Source organism: Meles meles, chromosome 13, assembly GCF_922984935.1.
Source record: "Meles meles chromosome 13, mMelMel3.1 paternal haplotype, whole genome shotgun sequence".
Classification (NCBI taxonomy): Eukaryota; Metazoa; Chordata; class Mammalia; order Carnivora; family Mustelidae; genus Meles; species Meles meles.
The window spans coordinates 47,884,744-47,902,855 of NC_060078.1; the positions used below are offsets into that span (position 1 = coordinate 47,884,744).

Below are 18,112 nucleotides of genomic sequence, written 5' to 3' on the forward strand. Positions count from 1 at the left end.
TGGATAATCTTTTTTTTTTTTTTTTATGCATTTATTCGACAGAGAGAGATCACAAGTAGGCAGAGAGGCAGGCAGAGGTGCTGCTAGCACTGTTTAGTTCTTTATTGTTAGTCGTCTTCTACCTAGTTGTTCTGTCCACTGTTGAATATATGGTATTGAGGTCCACCAGTATTATTGAATTGTCTGGTGTTCACTCAGTTCTGTCAGTTTTTGCTCTCTTATGAGCAATTTTTGGGTCTCTTATGAGGTACATATATGTTTATAATTGTTCCATTTTCATGATGGATTGACTGTCTTATAATAAACATCCTCTTGGGGCGCCTGGGTGGCTCAGTGGGTTAAAGCCTCTGCCTTCAGCTCGGGTCATGATCCTAGCATCCTGGCATCGAGCCCCGAATCGGGCTCCATGCTTGGCGGGGAGCCTGCTTCCCCCTCTCTGCCTGCCTCTCTGCCTACTCATCATCTCTTGTCTGTCAAATAAATAAATTTAAAAAAATCCCTCTTTATCTCTAGTATAATTTTCTTCATTTTGTTTTGTCTGATACTGTTATAATCTTTTCAACTTTCTTATGGTTATTGTTTTTGCAATTTTTCTTTTTCCTTCTTTTAACTTGAATCCTATTCATAATTTTCAGTGTAAAGTGTGTTTTCTCTCCAGTGTGCCCTTGCATTTTGTGTTTTTGTCTACTTTGATAAACTCATTTTGATTGGATTGTTAATATTTATTGCTATTAATATGGTTGATTTGTTAGTCATTTCACTTTTTGTTTTTATATATCTTACGTCTTTTTTCTCTATTTCTCCTTTACTCCTTTGTCTTGCATTAAGTTATTAAAGTTACCAACATCATGTCTGCTCCAGGGTTTAATGTATACATTCTTTTAACACACTCTAATTTCAGATTCATCATATTAATTTAATTCATAAGATATAAAATCATGCTTCCTATATACCTCTATTTCTTCTTTCCCTTTCTTGCTTATCGTTATACATTACACTATATATGTTCCAAACCTAATAATACATTGTTGCAGTTATTAATTTGTTATTTAAATAAGTAAAAGAAAGAGCATTTATAGAATTTGTTCTTTCAAAATTATTTACCATTTCTCGTTCTCATTTATTCCTGTGGATTTGTGTTGCCATCTGGTGATGCTTCCTTTGCCAATACAGTTTTGTACCCACTCATCTCTTTTGTTTGTTATTATCAAGTATGTTAACATTTCTTTTTGTTATAGGTCCAAAAATACAATATAGACATGTTTTTGTATAATTCCTTTTACAATCACATAAGAGATAAAAGGACAAGAAGTATATATGTGTATACTGTCTTTTATTTTTATATAATTAGTTTTTCTGGCATTCTTTTTTTTTTTTTCACATAGTTTCTAATTATTGCTTGGTGTTACTTGTTCTCAACCTGAAGAACTTCTCTTTAATACTCCTTTTAAGGTGTGTCTACTACTGTTGCATTCTCTCAGTTTTTGTCATTCTTGATAATTTCTTGATACTTTATTTTGCCTTCATTATCGAAGATAGGTTTGCTGGAATAATATTCTTGATTAAAATTCTTTTTCTTTTGGTTCTCTATAATTGTGTCTCCCTCTCTCCTCCCCCCAGTCTTGTGTCCTCCGTGGTTTCTGATGAGAAATCAGCTATTAATTTGGGGGGGGGGGTTGATGTATATAATTAGTTATTTTTCCCTTGCCGATTTCAAAGTTTTCTCTTTGTCTTTCAGCATGTTAATTTGTTGTGTTTGGATGTGGGTCCCTTTGCTTTTATCCTGCTACAATTTAATTTAGCTTCTTGGTTGTGGAGAATAATGTTTTTACTAAATTTTAGGAGTTTGCAGCCATTATTTCTTTGAATATTTTTTCTCCTCCTCTCTCTTCTTTCTCCCTTGTACTCACATTATGGATATATTGGTATACTTAATCATGTTCCCTGTTTCTCTAAGGCTGCATTTAGTTTTCTTTATTGTTTTTGATCTCTATTCTTCAGATTGCATAATCTGAGGATCCATCTTCATGTTTACAGATTCTTTCCTCTGCCAGGTCAGATCTGTTGAATGACTGTGATGAACTTTTCATTTCAGTTATTGTTCTTTTCAGTTCCGCATTTTCCATGTTCACTTTTTATCGTTTCTATTTCTTTATTGCTTTCATCAGTTGGGTAAGATACTAGCACCATATCTTCCTTTGCCTCTTTAAGTATGATTTCATTTAGTTCTGTGGACATATTTATCATAGTTACTTTGAAGCCTTTGTATACTAAAGACAGTTTGTAGGCTCTCTGAAGGGCCTTTTCTGTTACCTCCCTTTTTTCCCATTTGGGTCATGCTTTCCTCGTTCTCTGCATATCTTGTAATTTTTGTACTCAATGCTGTATATTTTATATAATACTTTTTAGCATCTTTGAATTAAAATTCTTTTACCTCCCTCCACCTCCTGTGGGTTGTTCTTTGTTTAGTAACTTGGCTGGATTTTACAGCAAAATCTGTTTTCCTCACAATATGTAGTCTCTGATTTTGCTTCTCAGAGTGGTAAGCCTTGGGCATGTGCTCTCTCAAGTTAGGATGACTGTTGAGAGCAGTGGTTTTTGATTGATTGTCTCCCTGACCTCTTATGTTTTCTTGTCTCTGTTGATTTCACACTCAGTTTTTAGTTCCATTAACTGCTGGCTGATCACACTGCTATTTTGGACAATTCCCTGGGACATTGTTCACGTCTGATCCATGTAAATGCAGATTCCTTTGCTACAACTGTTTTTGACGGCAGTATTTGAGGTTTCTTCTGTTCTCAGGAGGACCTTCTTAGTTGTCTCTATCCCTGGTTTTCTGTGGTACACTTTTATGGTTTTTCTTGCTTCTCTCTTAGAGTTACCAGCCACCTAAAATGCCATCATTTTTGCCAGTAGCATTAGGCTGGAATTTCTACATATTCTATTCCAGTTAATGTTTGTTTCTTTGGAGATAGCTTATGAGCTCTCTGTTCTTTTGGTCTGCCTTTCCACCTTTTCAAAGTCTAAGCTTGTGCTTTAGAGCCGGGGGTAGGTGTAGTAGTCCACATCTTTTGGAGTGACATACCTGCTTTATGTAGGGCAGTAGCCTGTGGCTTTCTTGGCTTGCCTCTCTTGGTGTGCATCTTCCACCTATCAGTCCTTGGCGTTGAGCAAAGGGGCTGCATTATACCCAGTTCGCCATGCGAAGTAGAAGCTTCTTCTCTCGTAGTGGGCACTGTATGGAGAGGAGCCCAGACTTACTTCTAAATCACTTTTGCTTGGGACATAGCTTCTGGAACATAGAGTTGGTAGAGTAGAATGTGTCATGCTTGGGGCCTGCCCCTCTGGAGATGCTTTTCTGTTCTTTTGGGAGCTGGGTGGAAAGGTCGGTATTTTTTCTTGGCTGCACCCTTCCAGAGTGGAGCTTCTAGCCTGAGGATGGACTGGATTATGCTTCAAATACCACAGATTCTTTTTTTTTTTTTAAAGATTTTATTTATTTATTTGACAGAGAGAGAGATCACAAGTAGGCAGAGAGGCAGGCAGAGAGAGAGGAGGAAGCAGGCTCCCCGTGGAGCAGAGAGCCTGATGCGGGGCTCGATCCCAGGACCCTGAGATCATGACCTGAGCCGAAGGCAGCGGCTTAATCCACTGAGCCACCCAGGCGCCCCCAAATACCACAGATTCTTACTGTTCATACCAAAGTTTAGTCAGTTTTCTTGAATAAATGTTTCTCTATTTGCCACATGCCTTTAGGATAGTTTCTGATATCTTAGGAATTAAGGGTGCCATTTTACTTTTTATTTTCTGTTTGTTCTCTCCCTCTCTCCCCATCTCTCTTTCGTCCTTCTCTTTTTCTTACCATCATGTGGGCTGCTTGAACCCTGTTAACAATTTCTTTTTCTTTTATGTGTGGTGTTAATGAGTGTATCTCTTTATCTCTTTTAGTGTTTATCTTTGGAAGTTTGATATATTTCTTGTATCTTATTTCTCTTTAACTTTGGGAACATTTTGAAGACAATTATAATAATACTTTGATTCATTTTCTGCTCATTTTAATATGTATGCCACTCTTAAGTGACTATTCTCCATTTAGATTATGTGTTTTATTCCATTTTTGCATATCTGGTATAAATCATTTCCACTGAATACCAAAGTGCATTGTTTGACTCAGAGCAAAGCACGCCTGTGATTGAGTTGCTAAGTTAACTAGTTAGTTTCAGTGGAATACAATTTTTACTTGGAAGAATTACTGGCAGTCAAACTCTAGCTTATTCTGACTTGGATATTTGGCAGACATTTTCTTTAAATTGAATGAATGAGCCAATCTTGAAAGTAGCAGTTTTTGTTGCCAAAAAAAAATTTGAAGTCTCTAAGCAAAAATTGGGATTTTGGAAAACTTTCATCTACCACTGTGAGCTTGATAACTTTTCTTTTTCTTTTTTTTTTTTTAGATACCTTTTCTATAATTATGGTCATATTAACAAGTGTGATTTTTTTTTCATATTGCATTATGAAATGTGTCAGTCTTGGAAGATTTGCATAACGCAGTGAACCAGTAATTTCTAAATGACGAATTTAGTGTGATATTATAAAGTCATGCATGATTAAGAAGAGATCAATTCAAAGTAGAAGATGGACCAGTTGATTTTAATGGAGTATTAAAAATTTATTAATACCATTTCAGAGTGTACATCACCCCTAATTGCTTGTTGAGTTTTTGTGTAGTACAAAGAATATCCAGTTATCTCAAATGGCTGTTAAATACACACTCCTTTTATAAATATGTAACTGTAGAAGGCCAAATTTTCTTCATTTATTTCAGTCAGAACAACAGAGGAGATTGAATGTACAAGCAGATAATGAGAATTCAGCAATCTTCTATTAACTGAACAATTACAAGATTTATAGAAATATAAAACTATGTTACTCTGCTCACTTAATTTTTTTCAGAAAAATAGTTGTTTTTCATAGAAATGTTATTTATATTAACTGGGTTTATTCTAACTGAATTAAGAGATTCATATTTTAAAAATTGTTTTAATTTCTAATATGGCAAATATCAATATATGTAATCCACATAAACAGGAGGTTTGGGGAGTCCTCAGTAATATACTTGTAAAGGTGTCCTGAGAAAAATGTTGGAGACCTCTGTGTATACTTTTTCTCCTTGTGTTTTCAAGGTGACTGCTGCACCTCCTGGCGTGACATGTTTATTCTAGAGTGACTCAGGGAAGAAGGAATGCTGAAGAAAGGAGCTGTGGCTGTAGCAGAATGTTCTCCCAGAAAACCTCAAGTTTAATGTGTTTGGGGAGAACTTTCTCACATATTTACTTAAAATTACAAAATAGAGTGAGAAAGTGAGAACTTTTACTTGGGCCCATTGCTGCTCAGAACAAATTTGTTCTATGTAGGGATGGAGATGGGTAGATATATAACATATCTGTTACACGGATTTTTGTTTGTTTGTTTTGGTTTTTTGCTTGTTTGCTTGTTTTTTTTGGTTTTTCGTGTTTGTGTGTGTGTTTTTAAATGATTGTTCCTGGTCAGAGTTTTAGGGAGACTCCCACATGAAGTTTTATTGTTTGACTCCTTTATACAAAATCCTCAAAACTTGCTTAGGCATCTCACCTCATTGTCTTCTCATTAATTCTTGGCTTCTACTTCCCAGGGCGTGTTTGGTCTCTGGGGGCTCTGCATCTCAGTTCTACCCTCAAGATACATTCTGTTGGAGCTACACATGGACTTGCAAAATACCACTGACTGGACTAAGTAAATTGTGAAATGTCCCTTATTCTTCAACAGAGCTTCTCTTTATCTTTGTGATTTGGTAACTTCTTACATTAATAAGACTTTTCTTTCTCACACCCTCAGACTCAGTCTTTCCCAGTATATGTATCAGTCTGTTTCCTGATTGATTTATTTGTATTAACTCAGTTGTGAGCTCACTACCATCTTTTATGCAAAAATTTACTTTTACAGTAGTCATGACTTGCTCTTTAAAATATGAGTCATATTCATTTATACTGCAATTAAAAAAATGAATCATAGCCCTTATGGATTATTCTCGCTCAGGATTTGGAATGAAACTTGCATCTTAAAGTATAGTCTGGGGACCAGCAACATGGGAGTCACCTGGGAGCTTACTAGAAATGCAGAATCTCAACCCACCTCAGACCTAACAAATTACAGTCTACATTTTATGAAGGTGTTTAAATGATTGAAGTGCACGAAGTTTCAGAAGCACTGGTCTGAGTGAGACAACAAATGAGAAGAGGGCATGGAACTGTGTTCTGAGCAGCTCCTCTTTTTAAAATGTAGACAGAAGCCCGCCAAAGGCACATGGAGGTGAGAGCAAGCCAGGGGAGCTTGTGCTATCACAGTGTGGCATCTCCTGGTACCTTCTCCAAGAAAAGAAAGTAATAGCTTTTGCTACCAGCAGTGAGGCTTTTATCTCACCCAGGATTATAAGATGGTGGACTCAGTATCAGTATTGAACAGTACACTGTTCAAGTAAACAGTGACTAAGTATATTAAAGATTTATGAAAATGATTTGCTAAGGTTTGTATCACTTGGGCATTGGAACTTAATTTTGGCTTGAACTGGAATGGAACTCTTTTTCTCTTCAGAATGCCTAATTCCAGTTCTTGACCTTGATCTTTGGTAACCTGTCCTTTTCATTCAGAACCATGCGAGTGTGACTGTAGGGAAGAATGGTGTCACCCACTGTATCCTGATATAATTCATGTTTGTACTTTTTTAATGTTTTTAAAAATTTTATTCATTTGATTTCCTGGTTATATATTTCTCATTGAAACACTATTTCAAAGAAGTTCTGCGGTTAACATAATCATTAGAACAAGCTTAGGAGTGAGATTTATTTTTGTCCATGTTTTGTGCCTAATAACATTTGTTTGCATGTGTTAGTCAAATAGTAAATATGTATGGAATGAGTGAGTCACTGGTTTGAATGAATCCTGGGATTTGCTTCCTGAAAAATAGGTCTGGTTATGGTCCTGAACTTCTTAGATTTTTTTTAGTAAGTCCAAATAAATGTAGTAGTATTTAAGGGAAAAGATGGTCTTTTGGAACTGAATTATTAATTTTCTGCCAAGCAGAAGAAACAATTCTAAATGTTGACAGGTTTCAGGCTTTAAAGCATCTGTATGTTCTGGGGCTAGATAATTTGTTTGATTTTTACCAAAGTAAAATATTGACTTGTTCTAAGAAGGAAAACAGGATACAGGCTTACATTATTAAATTTACTTCTCAAGTTCATAAGGTAAAAAGCATCTCAGTCTGGATTTATAATGTTACCTAGCTTAATACCTAGGCCTCTCCCCACCCCAGTAACTCTTCTCTGTGGAATAATAATGTAAAAAAAAAAAAAAGTCAAGGATAGAAATTATTGCTTCTTTTAGTACCTCAGAACTTATTTGTAGATTTCCAGGTGGTGTTAAACTGGCCATTTCCTTTAAGGTTGGGTAATGTCATAGTGGTTATAATGATTTTCTGTAAGATATTCTAGGGCATATGGAATCTTTAGTAAGCTAACTTAAAATTTAGTAGTAAATTGCTGGTAGATGAGCCTTAAAAGCTTGGATTCACAGCAGTGCCCTGTGTTTGTCCATAGTACATTCTTGACTCATGAATGACACTTGAATGGTTACAGATTTACCTGTGCTTTGGACAGAGAGACTCTCTACTCCCAACGAGTGAATGCATTAATAAGATGAATGAATGAAATTTGATTCTTCCGGTCATTTAGAAATAGTCTTTGCTGACATTGTCAATACTTTGAGCATACTTTATAATTTTGTTCTTTTCCTAAAACTAACTGACTAGCTTAAAACCAAGAAACATTCCAATGATGCAAAAACATTTAATAGCAGTGTGTGTATTGTATTATACTTAAGAGATTTGAACTTCTGTTTTCACTCAGATTTATAAAATAAGAGAATATAATGAAAATACTCAAAAAAATTGCACAGACACATTGCTGTAAAGACAATATTGTTGAAACAAGTGCCAGCTGGCAGGCCATTTGGGAGCTCTTGAAATGTTTCTTCACTAACATTTTAGGGGTGAAAAGCCAACTGTACCAAAGTCAAGGCAGTATGTCATTTGGTGGGTTTGGGGGAAGGGGAAAGTTAAAATTTTCTTGATTGCTAGTTCTCTTTAAGGAGAAGCTTGGTGGAATGGAATCAACTCTTCTCAAAGCAGTTTTAAAATAATCCAGTAGCTCCTTTGTACTTTTGACCAAAGGAATTTTACCTGCTAATTACATTTCAACCTTCTCTGGTCTTCCCCATGATTATTGCAAAGCATGTGAGATGAAAAGAGAATATGACAATCTTAAAAATACAAGATGATCTTTTCCCATAGGTAATAGTTTCTGTTTTTGTTTTTTTTTACTCAGTTGGGTTTAGAGTAAGGGAGAGTTACTTTCTTATTTTTAGAAAATCAGATTTACATTTTGAACATTCATTAATTTTTTTTTTTAAAGAAAGTTATAGTGTGGAAGATTCTTGTATTATTTGCTGGTGCTACCATAACAAAATAATGAGGCAGTGGGTACTTAAGCAACAGGAAATAATTTTCTCACAGTTCTAGAGGCTAGAATTCTAAGATTAAGATATCAGCAGGTTTGGTTTCATTTGAGGACACTTTCTTTGGCTTGCAGATAGCTTCCCCTGCCTTCTCCCTGTGTCTTCACATGATATTATTTCCTCTGTGTGTACCTATGTCTTAAGTTCATCTTCTTATAAGAACACCATTCATATTGGGTCAAGTCCCACCCCAATGACCTCATTTAAACATAATTACCTCTTTAAAGACCATATCTCCAAATATAGTCACATTCTGAGTACTGGGGGCTAGAATTTAATATACAAATTTGGGAGGACACAATGCAGTCCATAGCAATTATGTATCAGGGAGGTCACTTTCAAAGTAGAAAGATGATAAGATAGGAAGTTATTCAAGAATTTCAAGTGAAAAATGAAGAGAATCTAAACCTAAGGCATTGATAGTAGAAGTGTAAATGAGATTGGAGATTAGCATGATAAATGGTTCTTCACCCCCCCCCCCCCCACTTTCAATCTGTAAGTGTCTTTGGGTCTAGAAAGAGTCACTTGTAAGCAGCATATCCATGGGTCTTATTTTTTTTAGCCATTCGGATACCATGTGTTCTTTAATGGGAGTATTTAGTTCATTGACATTCAGTGTATTTATTGATAGATATGAATTTAGTGCCAATGCATAACCTGTAAAGTCACTGTTTCTGTAGATTGTCTCCATTCCTTTCTATGTTGCTTTTGGTCTTTCTTTCCTGCTCAGAGGGTCTCCTTTAATATTTCTTGCAAAGCTGGTTTAATGTTCATGAACTCCTTCAGTTTTTGCTTGTTTTGGAAACTCTTTATCTCTCTTTCTATTCTGAATGACAGGGTTGCTGGATAAAGTATTCTTGGTTGTGTATTTTTCCCATTTAGCATGTTGAATATATCATGCCACTTTCTTCTGGCCTGTCAAATTTCTGTTGGACAGATATGCTGCTAACCTTATGTGTCTGCCCTTGTTGATTAAGCACTTTTTGTCCCAAGCTGCTTTCAGATTTCTCTTTACTTTTGTATTTTGCAAGTTTCACTCTGATCTGTCTTGGTGTTGACCTGTTTTTGTTGAATTTGAGGGGAGTTCTCTCTGCCTTTTAGATTTGAATCCCTGTTTCCTTCCCCATATTAGGGAAGTTCTCAGCTATAATTTGTTCAATTATTCCTGCTGCCCTGCTTTCTCATTCTTCTTCTGGGACTCCTATGATGTGGATATTGTTGTGCTTTATGGAATCACTGTGTTCCCTGAGTCTTATTTGTAACCAAATTGTTTTCTCCCCTCTTCTTTTCAGTTTCATTGTTTTCCATAATTTTATCTTCTATTTCACCTATTTATTCCTCTGCTTCTTCCTTCTTCATTGTGATTACATCCAGTTGGTTTTGCATCTCAGTGACAGCATTTTTTATTTCAGCCTGACTAGTTTTTAGGTCTTTTATCTCTGCAGAATCAGGGTTTCTCTGGTATCTTCAATGCTTTTTTCAAGCCCAGCTAGTATTCATATGACTGTTGTTCTAAATTCTTATCCATACATGTTGCTTATATCTGTTTGAACAAATCCCTGGCTGTGATTTCTTCTTGATCTTTCTTTTGGGGAAAATTTCTGTTTTGTCATTTTGTCCAGGTTTCTTTTGCATGTTATAAAATCTTGTTCTGTTTTCTGCTCCTGAGAGTAATGATATATTAAGAAGGGGGTCATAAATTGTCCATGGCCTGGTGCTTCAGGAAGTGTTTCTGGTGTATGCTGTGTGCACTCCACTGTGGTGTTTTGGCTACTCTTTCCCACAGGTCAGTCCTCTGCAGAGTTCCTCCTTGCTTTCAGTGAGGAGGATTTGGACCTTTAACTAAGTGTGCTTTGATTTGTTTGTTAAAATAAGCCTGGAAGGGACGCCTGGGTGGCTCAGTTGGTTAAGCAGCTGCCTTCGGCTCAGGTCATGATCCCAGCGTCCTGGGATTGAGTCACACATCGGGCTTCTTGCTCGGCAGGGAGCCTGCTTCTCCCTCTGCCTCCGTCTGCCAGTGCTCACTCTCTCTCTCACAAATAACTAAATAAAATCTTAAAAAAAAAAAAAAAAAGCCTGGAAAAGAAAAAGGAGAAAGCCTGATCCAAGACAAAAGGAAGACAAACAAAAATGCCAACAGACAGACAAAAAAACTTTAAGTCTGATTCCAAAGAAAAACAAAGAAAAAAAAAAAAAGAAAAAGTCTGATCCAAAAAATGAGGAAAGGAAACAACAACAACAAAAAAAACAAACAAAAAACTGTAAGCTTGATTCTAATGGAAAAAGAAAAAGTTTGGTCCTATTTCCACCAGAACTGAAGCTGACACTTTGGAGCACGGTATGATCAGTAGCCTTGGTACCTGCAGGGTGCCCGTGTTGGTCCTCAGCTGGAGAGGCCCACTACACTGGTGGCTCACAAGTCAGACCTTCCCTAGTAAAGATGCCCTTGTCAGCCCTGGGGGGTGGTGTTTGGTTGAGTGGCTCCAGCCTCTTCCGGGATTATTGTGTTGCTCACTGAAGTCTGACCAAGTTTGTGGGTGGGGGTTGGGGATAGAGATTCAAGATTGAGAGACATTAAACAGGAAGTTGTTTTTTTTTTTTTTTTGATTGTGTAGTTTTTCTTTCTTTTCTTTTCTTTTTTTTTTTAAACTTATTAACATATAATGTATTATTTGCTTCAGGGGTACAGGTCTGTGAATCATCAGTCTTACACAATTCACAGCACTCACCATAGTGCATACCCTCCCCAGAGTCCATAACCCAGCCACCCTATCACTCCCCCCAGCCCCCCAGCAATCCTGTTTGTTTCCTGAGATTATGAGTCTCTTATGGTTTGTCTCCCTCTCTGGGTTCATCTTGTATCATTTTTCCTCCCTTCACCTATGATCCTCTGTCTTGTTTCTCAAATTCCTCACATCAGTGAGATCATATGGTAATTGTCTTTCTCTGATAAACTTATTTCGCTTAGCGTAATAGCCTCTAGTTCCATTCACGTTGTTGCAAATGGCAAGATTTTTTTTTTGATGGCTGCGTAATATTTGTGTGTGTTTGTGTGTGTGTGTGTGTGTGTACCACATCTTCTTTATCCATTCATCTGTCGATGGACATCTAGGCTCTTTCCATGGTTTGGCTATTGTGGACATTCCTGCTATAAGCATTTGGGTACACGTGCCCCTTTGGATCAGTACATTTGTATCTTTAGGGTAAATACCCAGTAATGCAATTGCTGGATAATAGGTAGCTTTATTTTCAACTTTTGGAGGAACCTCCATGCTGTTTTCCTGAGTGGCTGCACCAGCTTGCCTCCCACCAACAGTGTAGGAGGATTCCCCTTTCTCTGTATCCTTGCCAAGGGCCTTAAACAGGAAGATTTTGATACAAGACTTTGTTACTAAAGGTGAAGGAGTCTAGCATGACTCTCAGATTTCTCTAATCCAGGAGGAGAAACAGTCTTAAGGGAACAGATGTGAGGTGTGGGATGTCCCTGTTGAGTACCCACCACGTGGACAGCCAAACGACCTGGGTGGGGTCAGTTATCCCACTTTCTTCCTGATCCTACAGTGGCTCCTCACAGCATTGGCAACATCAGATAAAACTCAACCTGCAGTTTCTTGCCTCTGAACCTCCATTTGAATGTGTCTTAGGACATTTACAGCTCTTTTATTTTTAGTTAATTCTAAATTCCTGTTCTTAAGTTCCTTTAAGACAAGGACTACTGTTTCATTCATTTTTGCTAGTACATAATAGTTTGCACTTAGCAAATTCTAGTTGAGGAAATGATTGTTAGGAGTAAATTACTTATTCTCTGCACATTTTAATTACCTGTTTCATTTTCTTGCAGAATGAGAAGACTTTGGGACATTCCATGAGTCATTCAAGTAATATTTCTAAGGTAGAGTGCCAATGAAATACGTTATTTTTGTAGTTTGGGGTTTGGTTTCTTCTATCTTGCAAGTATTTGTACTCTTTAGTTTTCAGTATGCGAAGTTATTGACACATTTCTTTAATCTGCTTTAGGACCATACAGTGAGGTATATGGCTGTTACTTTTTTCTAGTGAGGCAGTTCCAAATGTGTATTGAAGTTAGTGACTAATAGGAGAAAACCCTGTATTTCTTTCAGTGGAAATCGTTTACTCTCAGGTTAAAAAAGATCTCAGAGAGTCACCAGAGAATCTATCCCCTCAGGAGTGCATTTGACTGATAGTAACAAAAAGCCAACTCTGGTGCCCTCAGTAATTATGGGTTTATGTGGTCCTGATGACGGAGTGTGTTTGGAGGTAGGTGGGTCAAGGCTGATGTAGTTGCTCCCAGGTGCTGTCAGGGACCCGGGCACTTTCTGTCCTCTCTATGCCACTTTCCTTAGCATATTGTCATCCTCCTGCTTTAGTACCTCATTGTCTCAAGATGGGAGTTGGACCTCCAGGTATCATGGCGATGGGCTTGGCAGGACTAAGAAGAATGATGAGGGATGGAGGGGTTTGTCAGCGGAGAGCAACCCTTTCCAGCAGGAAGGCCAGAAGCTTTCCCAGACGCCCCACGCAGCTGTCTGACTTCTGCTTACATTTCACTGGCCAGAACTGGATCACAGAGCTGCCTCTCGCTGAAGTGGCTAGGAAAGTGAGAGGGTGAACTGGCCATCTGAAAGCACCAGACACACCTGTGGTGTAGTCACTCGACTAGCCTGTCAGGAGCATATCAGCTGCTATGGGTGACCCAGGAGCCAGCAGGCAAGCTTGTTTGTAGGCACTGCTCAGTTCCCAGCCCAGACACAGGCTCCGGCCGATGTCATCCATACAGTGTGTCTATGTAGGTTCCTTGCAGAGATGGGCCTTCTCCTTATGTCTGTGTCAGCTGGCCAGACACCGACACAGATCCTGACAGGAAGGTCTGAACAGTGTGACGAAACCTGACCTGCTGTCTCGGGCCTCCTGAGTACTCAGAAATAAATAGCCATGTTATATGCCATTTTAATTTACAAACTATACAGATACTTTCATTTGTAGTACCCTATTTTTTTTTTAACTGAGAAGTAGAATCTAGCAAATCCTTTGAGATGATCAGTCTGTTCTTAGGCATATTTCAGATCTCACCATATCATCCATCCACTTAGTTTTGCATAAAAAGAAAAGTCCACGGTGCTCAGTATGACACCGAAGGCCTTTTAGAGTGCTCCTTGGTGCATTCCTGACTTGACCTCTCCTCCTCCCCCCACCCCCAGAACAGTCTTTCAAGGCATAGGCCTTGGCCATCTCAAGTAAATACCTTTCAACAAATAATCCCTCTTCTTCCAACCTCCATTTCTTTTCTTTTGCTGTTCGTTCACCTGGGACTATGGGAGTTAATGGAACTGTGCAGTGATAGGTCTTTGCTGTCTGCGTTAAATGCCCAGTTTTGTCCTACCCCCTTTGAAGGAGCTGTCCAACATTTAAGAATCGAGAAGAGTGAGAAGATGTAGATCCAGACAGCCTGTGTGGTTATGTTGAATTAAACATTTTAAAAGTATATAGTAGCTCTCATTGCCTTGCCCCAGTGGCTAGGGCAGTTCTGAAGGACGGCAATATCCTGTGCCTCAAATATATGTCTATTTATGGTTTTAGTAAGATTTTATTTGGACGGAAGTTTCCTCCTGCAGTTAAAAAAAAACTAAACATTGTAAACCACTGGCTTACATGGTCTATAGGAACATCTTATGAGCTTGGTGCAGACTAGGTTATGATATCCTGAGTTGCTCTGTGATAGTTTTCAAACTCTGTGAGTTTGATAGACAGGAATTTACTAGCCATGAGACTGTGAGGAAAGATTCTTCCTCGAATTTTAATTTCCTAATGAGTAAAATCAGGGAATAATACAACCTTCAGTGTTGCTGTGAGTCTTGGGGATAATGTTTGCAAGGAACCCTAGGGCAGCTCCCTCATTGCAGTGAATCAGTGAACTCACTGTAGTCAACCTTTGTTGAACCCTGGTGATCTTAGGTGGATTGGGATTGGGGCATGCTGGTCCTTGATGATAGCTGTTACTATTTTATTACTGATCAAAGGCAGGACTGCGTACTTTAAAATAAATATCAACTGGAGTGGAAATTAAATCTAACAAAAACTCTGGCCTTTTCTTTCTTCCTTCTTGCATACATTTTTATTATGTGTTCTTTGTGCCAGGCACTAAGCTGGGTACAGGCATAAAATGATGAGGGAGACAAACACGGGCACTGACATAGCGCTTTCCTATGGGCAGGATGGGAGTTTTCTTAAAAAAGCAATTTTAGCTCCACACTTGGTTTTAGAAACGGGGTAACTGTGAAAGCCTCACAGCTTTCTGCCACAGAGTAGGGCCAAGAAGATGTGGGCCTCTTCGATTTTCAAAGCAAGAGTTCTGCACACTGAACTGGAGTAAGAGGGAAATCTCAGGAGTGGTGTGTTGTGCACACATTACTTCCCAGTGAACTATCAGCATGAAATTTTGTTGCAAAATGTACCCCTCTGAAATCAGAAAGTTGTATAATGTGGAGTCCTTGGGCACGAACCAGTTACATGGGTCTGGGAGGTGGGCAGGACTACTATGAAAGAGAACTTTGTTTTTGAGAATGCAGTTCTTTCTTGCAATATCTATAAAATGAGCCTGTTTTCTGAGGCCACTTTAGGCCACGGCACATAAAACTCTGTTTTCAATATAGCAGACATACTTAGGCCTCATATCCTTGAGATAGAAGATAGAAAAAAAGGTTAGATCACAGACTTGGTTTATGCCACCTGAAATCTCCATGGTCTCTCGCTGACTCAGCATCCGGCCGAATTCAGTGCTGGCTGGTGTCCGGGTTAGTCAGTCACCTGCAGTGTGCATGACGCTCCCGCGTTGTACCGCTACTGGTAACTGAAGGGACATGAAGTTAGAGGTTGAGCGCAGGTGAAAGTAAACCTTCCATCTGTCTCCTAGTGTTCCAGCTAGATCTTGTTACGGAGTGATGGGGTGTCTCATTCAGTGTTTGTTGGAGACTCCCATATTTTGCTAAAGCCTCAGAAACCATGAGCCCCTTTCAAAGAAGGAAGCAGACAGATTAGATGGGCTGTGTGAGAGGCTGCTAGATGGCTCTTCTGGCTTTAAAATGGGCATCCAGGTGTGATCCTCTTAGAGAACGAACTAATTTAAGGAAGAATATTGGGACATTCAAGCAGTTTTGATTGCAAAGTCTATACTGAGTACTTTGTTTTGCATTAATGGTAATGATGTTAAGTGGGTATCATTTATTGAGGCTCTGTTACAAGTGCAAGTTTTCATGAAATTGGTCACCTCCTCCTAGTGGCCCATCCTGATCACTTAAGTGGTCCCCTAGGTACCTTTTCTTACTTTATTTTCAAGAGAACACCTATCACTCCCTGAGTTTTTATTGATTCTTTTTCTGTTGCCCCTTTGCCCCACAAGTAAGTTCCATGAGGCTAAGGTTGTGTTTTGTTTACCCATAAATCTTCAGAGCCAGGGATAGACAGTAGCCTGGGAGCAGCTCAGTATATGTTTGTTGGATGAATGTGTGCATAGTGCTGTGCTGGACCCTTGACATCTAGCCCTCTGCTCTGTCCATCATCACAGCCACATCCCGGGCCCAAGTCCCCTGGACTACCGTAGTAGCTTTCTAAGAATCTGCCTACATTCTTGCAACCTTCCAAATCAGCCTCCACCCCAGCCACCAGGTAAACAGACTCCCAGTGCTGCTCATATAAGCCTTCAGTGGGTTCTTACTGTATTTAGAATAAGATTCAAACTCTCTACCCTCATGTGCCAGATCTGAGGTGATCTGGTCCCGGCCACATGCACACTCATTCATTTGAATCCCTTACCGTAGTTTATAATGATACTGTAGCAATATGAGGCCAATCCTTTATTTATTTATTTATTTTAAAAGATTTATTTATTTGACAGACAGAGATCACAAGTAGGCAGAGAGGCGGGTGGGGGTGGGGGATGGGGAAGCAGGCTCACCGCTGAGCTGAGAGCCTGATGCTGGGCTCAATCCCAGGACCCTGGGATCATGACCTGAGCCAAAGGTAGAGGCTTTAACCCACTGAACCACCCAGGTGCCCCTATTTATTTATTTTTTTTAAAGAAGCAGCAGAATCGCCCCCTGGAAAGAGATCTGTTCTGTTGACTCAGTGCCTAGAGAAGTTGAGGTGTGATGAGAGCCACTGGAGGCATGCTTGTGGAAGGGGCACTTGAATGCAGCTCTCCATGCAGCCTGTGCGTGTGCATGTGCCATGCAGCCTGTGCATGGCAGGCCTGCTACATCAGATTGAGGTGATATGCTTCCCTGTCCAGGGGAACATACCACAGTTGCCCCTCACCTAAAGCCTCTCTCACCGCCCCAGCGTGAGGTACCATCATCTGTAACACAGACGAGATGAGGGGGCCCAGTGCAGCATGTATGAGGATTATGTGAGGTCAGATTTGGTCTCACACTTAACTCTATGCCAACCATTGTGCTCCGAACGCTGAACCAGGCAGAGGAGATGAGTGAGCAGACCTCCAGAAAATGTGGAAAGCTGGAGAGAATTATTATGAAGGTAAAAGACAGGGTCTGAGGTAGAGAAAGCCAAGGAACAGAGTTTAGAAGGGCTGCTTGGGGAAGGTGTGGCTGAGGAGGGGCTCCTTAAAGCAAGATGGAAAACCAGAAAGCAGTGAAAAGGAGCCAGCCAGGATGGGATTAAACTGTAGAAAACTGGTTGTCACCTCCTTGAGAAATCCAAAACAATAGGTAGAAATGAAAGGCAGCTGTACTGGGAGTGAAGACTGTCCTAACTGCCCAGTTGCAGGGTGCCTGCTGACCATGTTGGCTGGGGGCATTCCAGTGAGGACAACCGTACTTTGGCTTAAAATTCTTTTTTTTTTTTTTTAAAGATTTTATTTATTTATTTGACAGAGATCACAAGTAGGGAGAGAGGCAGGCATAGAGAGAGAGAGAGAGAGAAGAGGAAGCAGGCTCCCCGCCAAGCAGAGACCCCGATGCGGGGCTCGATCCCAGGGTGCTGGGATCATGACCTGAGCGAAAGGCAGAGGCTTAACCCACTGAGCCACCCAGGTGCCCCTCAGCTTAAAATTTTTCAGAGGAAGGTTGGAATTCCCTGGAGATGCTTGAACTCACTCAGTCTACTGGAATTCTTTCAGGCACCAGGAATTTGCTTCCGTCTGGCTCAGTGTAGGGGCTGGACTTTCTAGAGACTCTCCTCAGACCTCTCTTAGCACATAGACACGACATTACTTTATCGTGAGGGAAGCATTCTCATTTGACCCTGAGAATTGGACTTGGTCCAGGTGACACCATTTTTTCGAGCAAATTCATGGTTGGTAGCACATAAAAGGAAATGGTAGTGGTGAGGTGAGCTAGACATACATCATGAAAACTGGAGCATGGGCCCTGTCCTTTCTGCACTCAGGCAGTTAGCCCTCCTAGGCTCTGACATTTGCTAAAGGCTGGTACCTAGTAGAATATTTTAGAGCTCTGCATAATTTTATTCA

At 39.5% G+C, this 18,112-nt stretch overlaps 1 protein-coding gene across 4 annotated transcripts in view; it reads left to right on the forward strand.

Moving 5' to 3' along the window:
* Positions 1–18,112, forward strand: part of MARCHF8 (membrane associated ring-CH-type finger 8) — a 130,713-nt gene that overhangs the window by 95,163 nt on the left and 17,438 nt on the right. For all 4 annotated transcript variants that reach the window (XM_046027403.1, XM_046027407.1, XM_046027405.1 and 1 more), the window contains one exon: positions 12,452–12,502. In XM_046027403.1, coding sequence (XP_045883359.1) covers positions 12,452–12,502 — 51 coding nt within the window. The remainder of the gene's footprint in view (positions 1–12,451; positions 12,503–18,112) is intronic.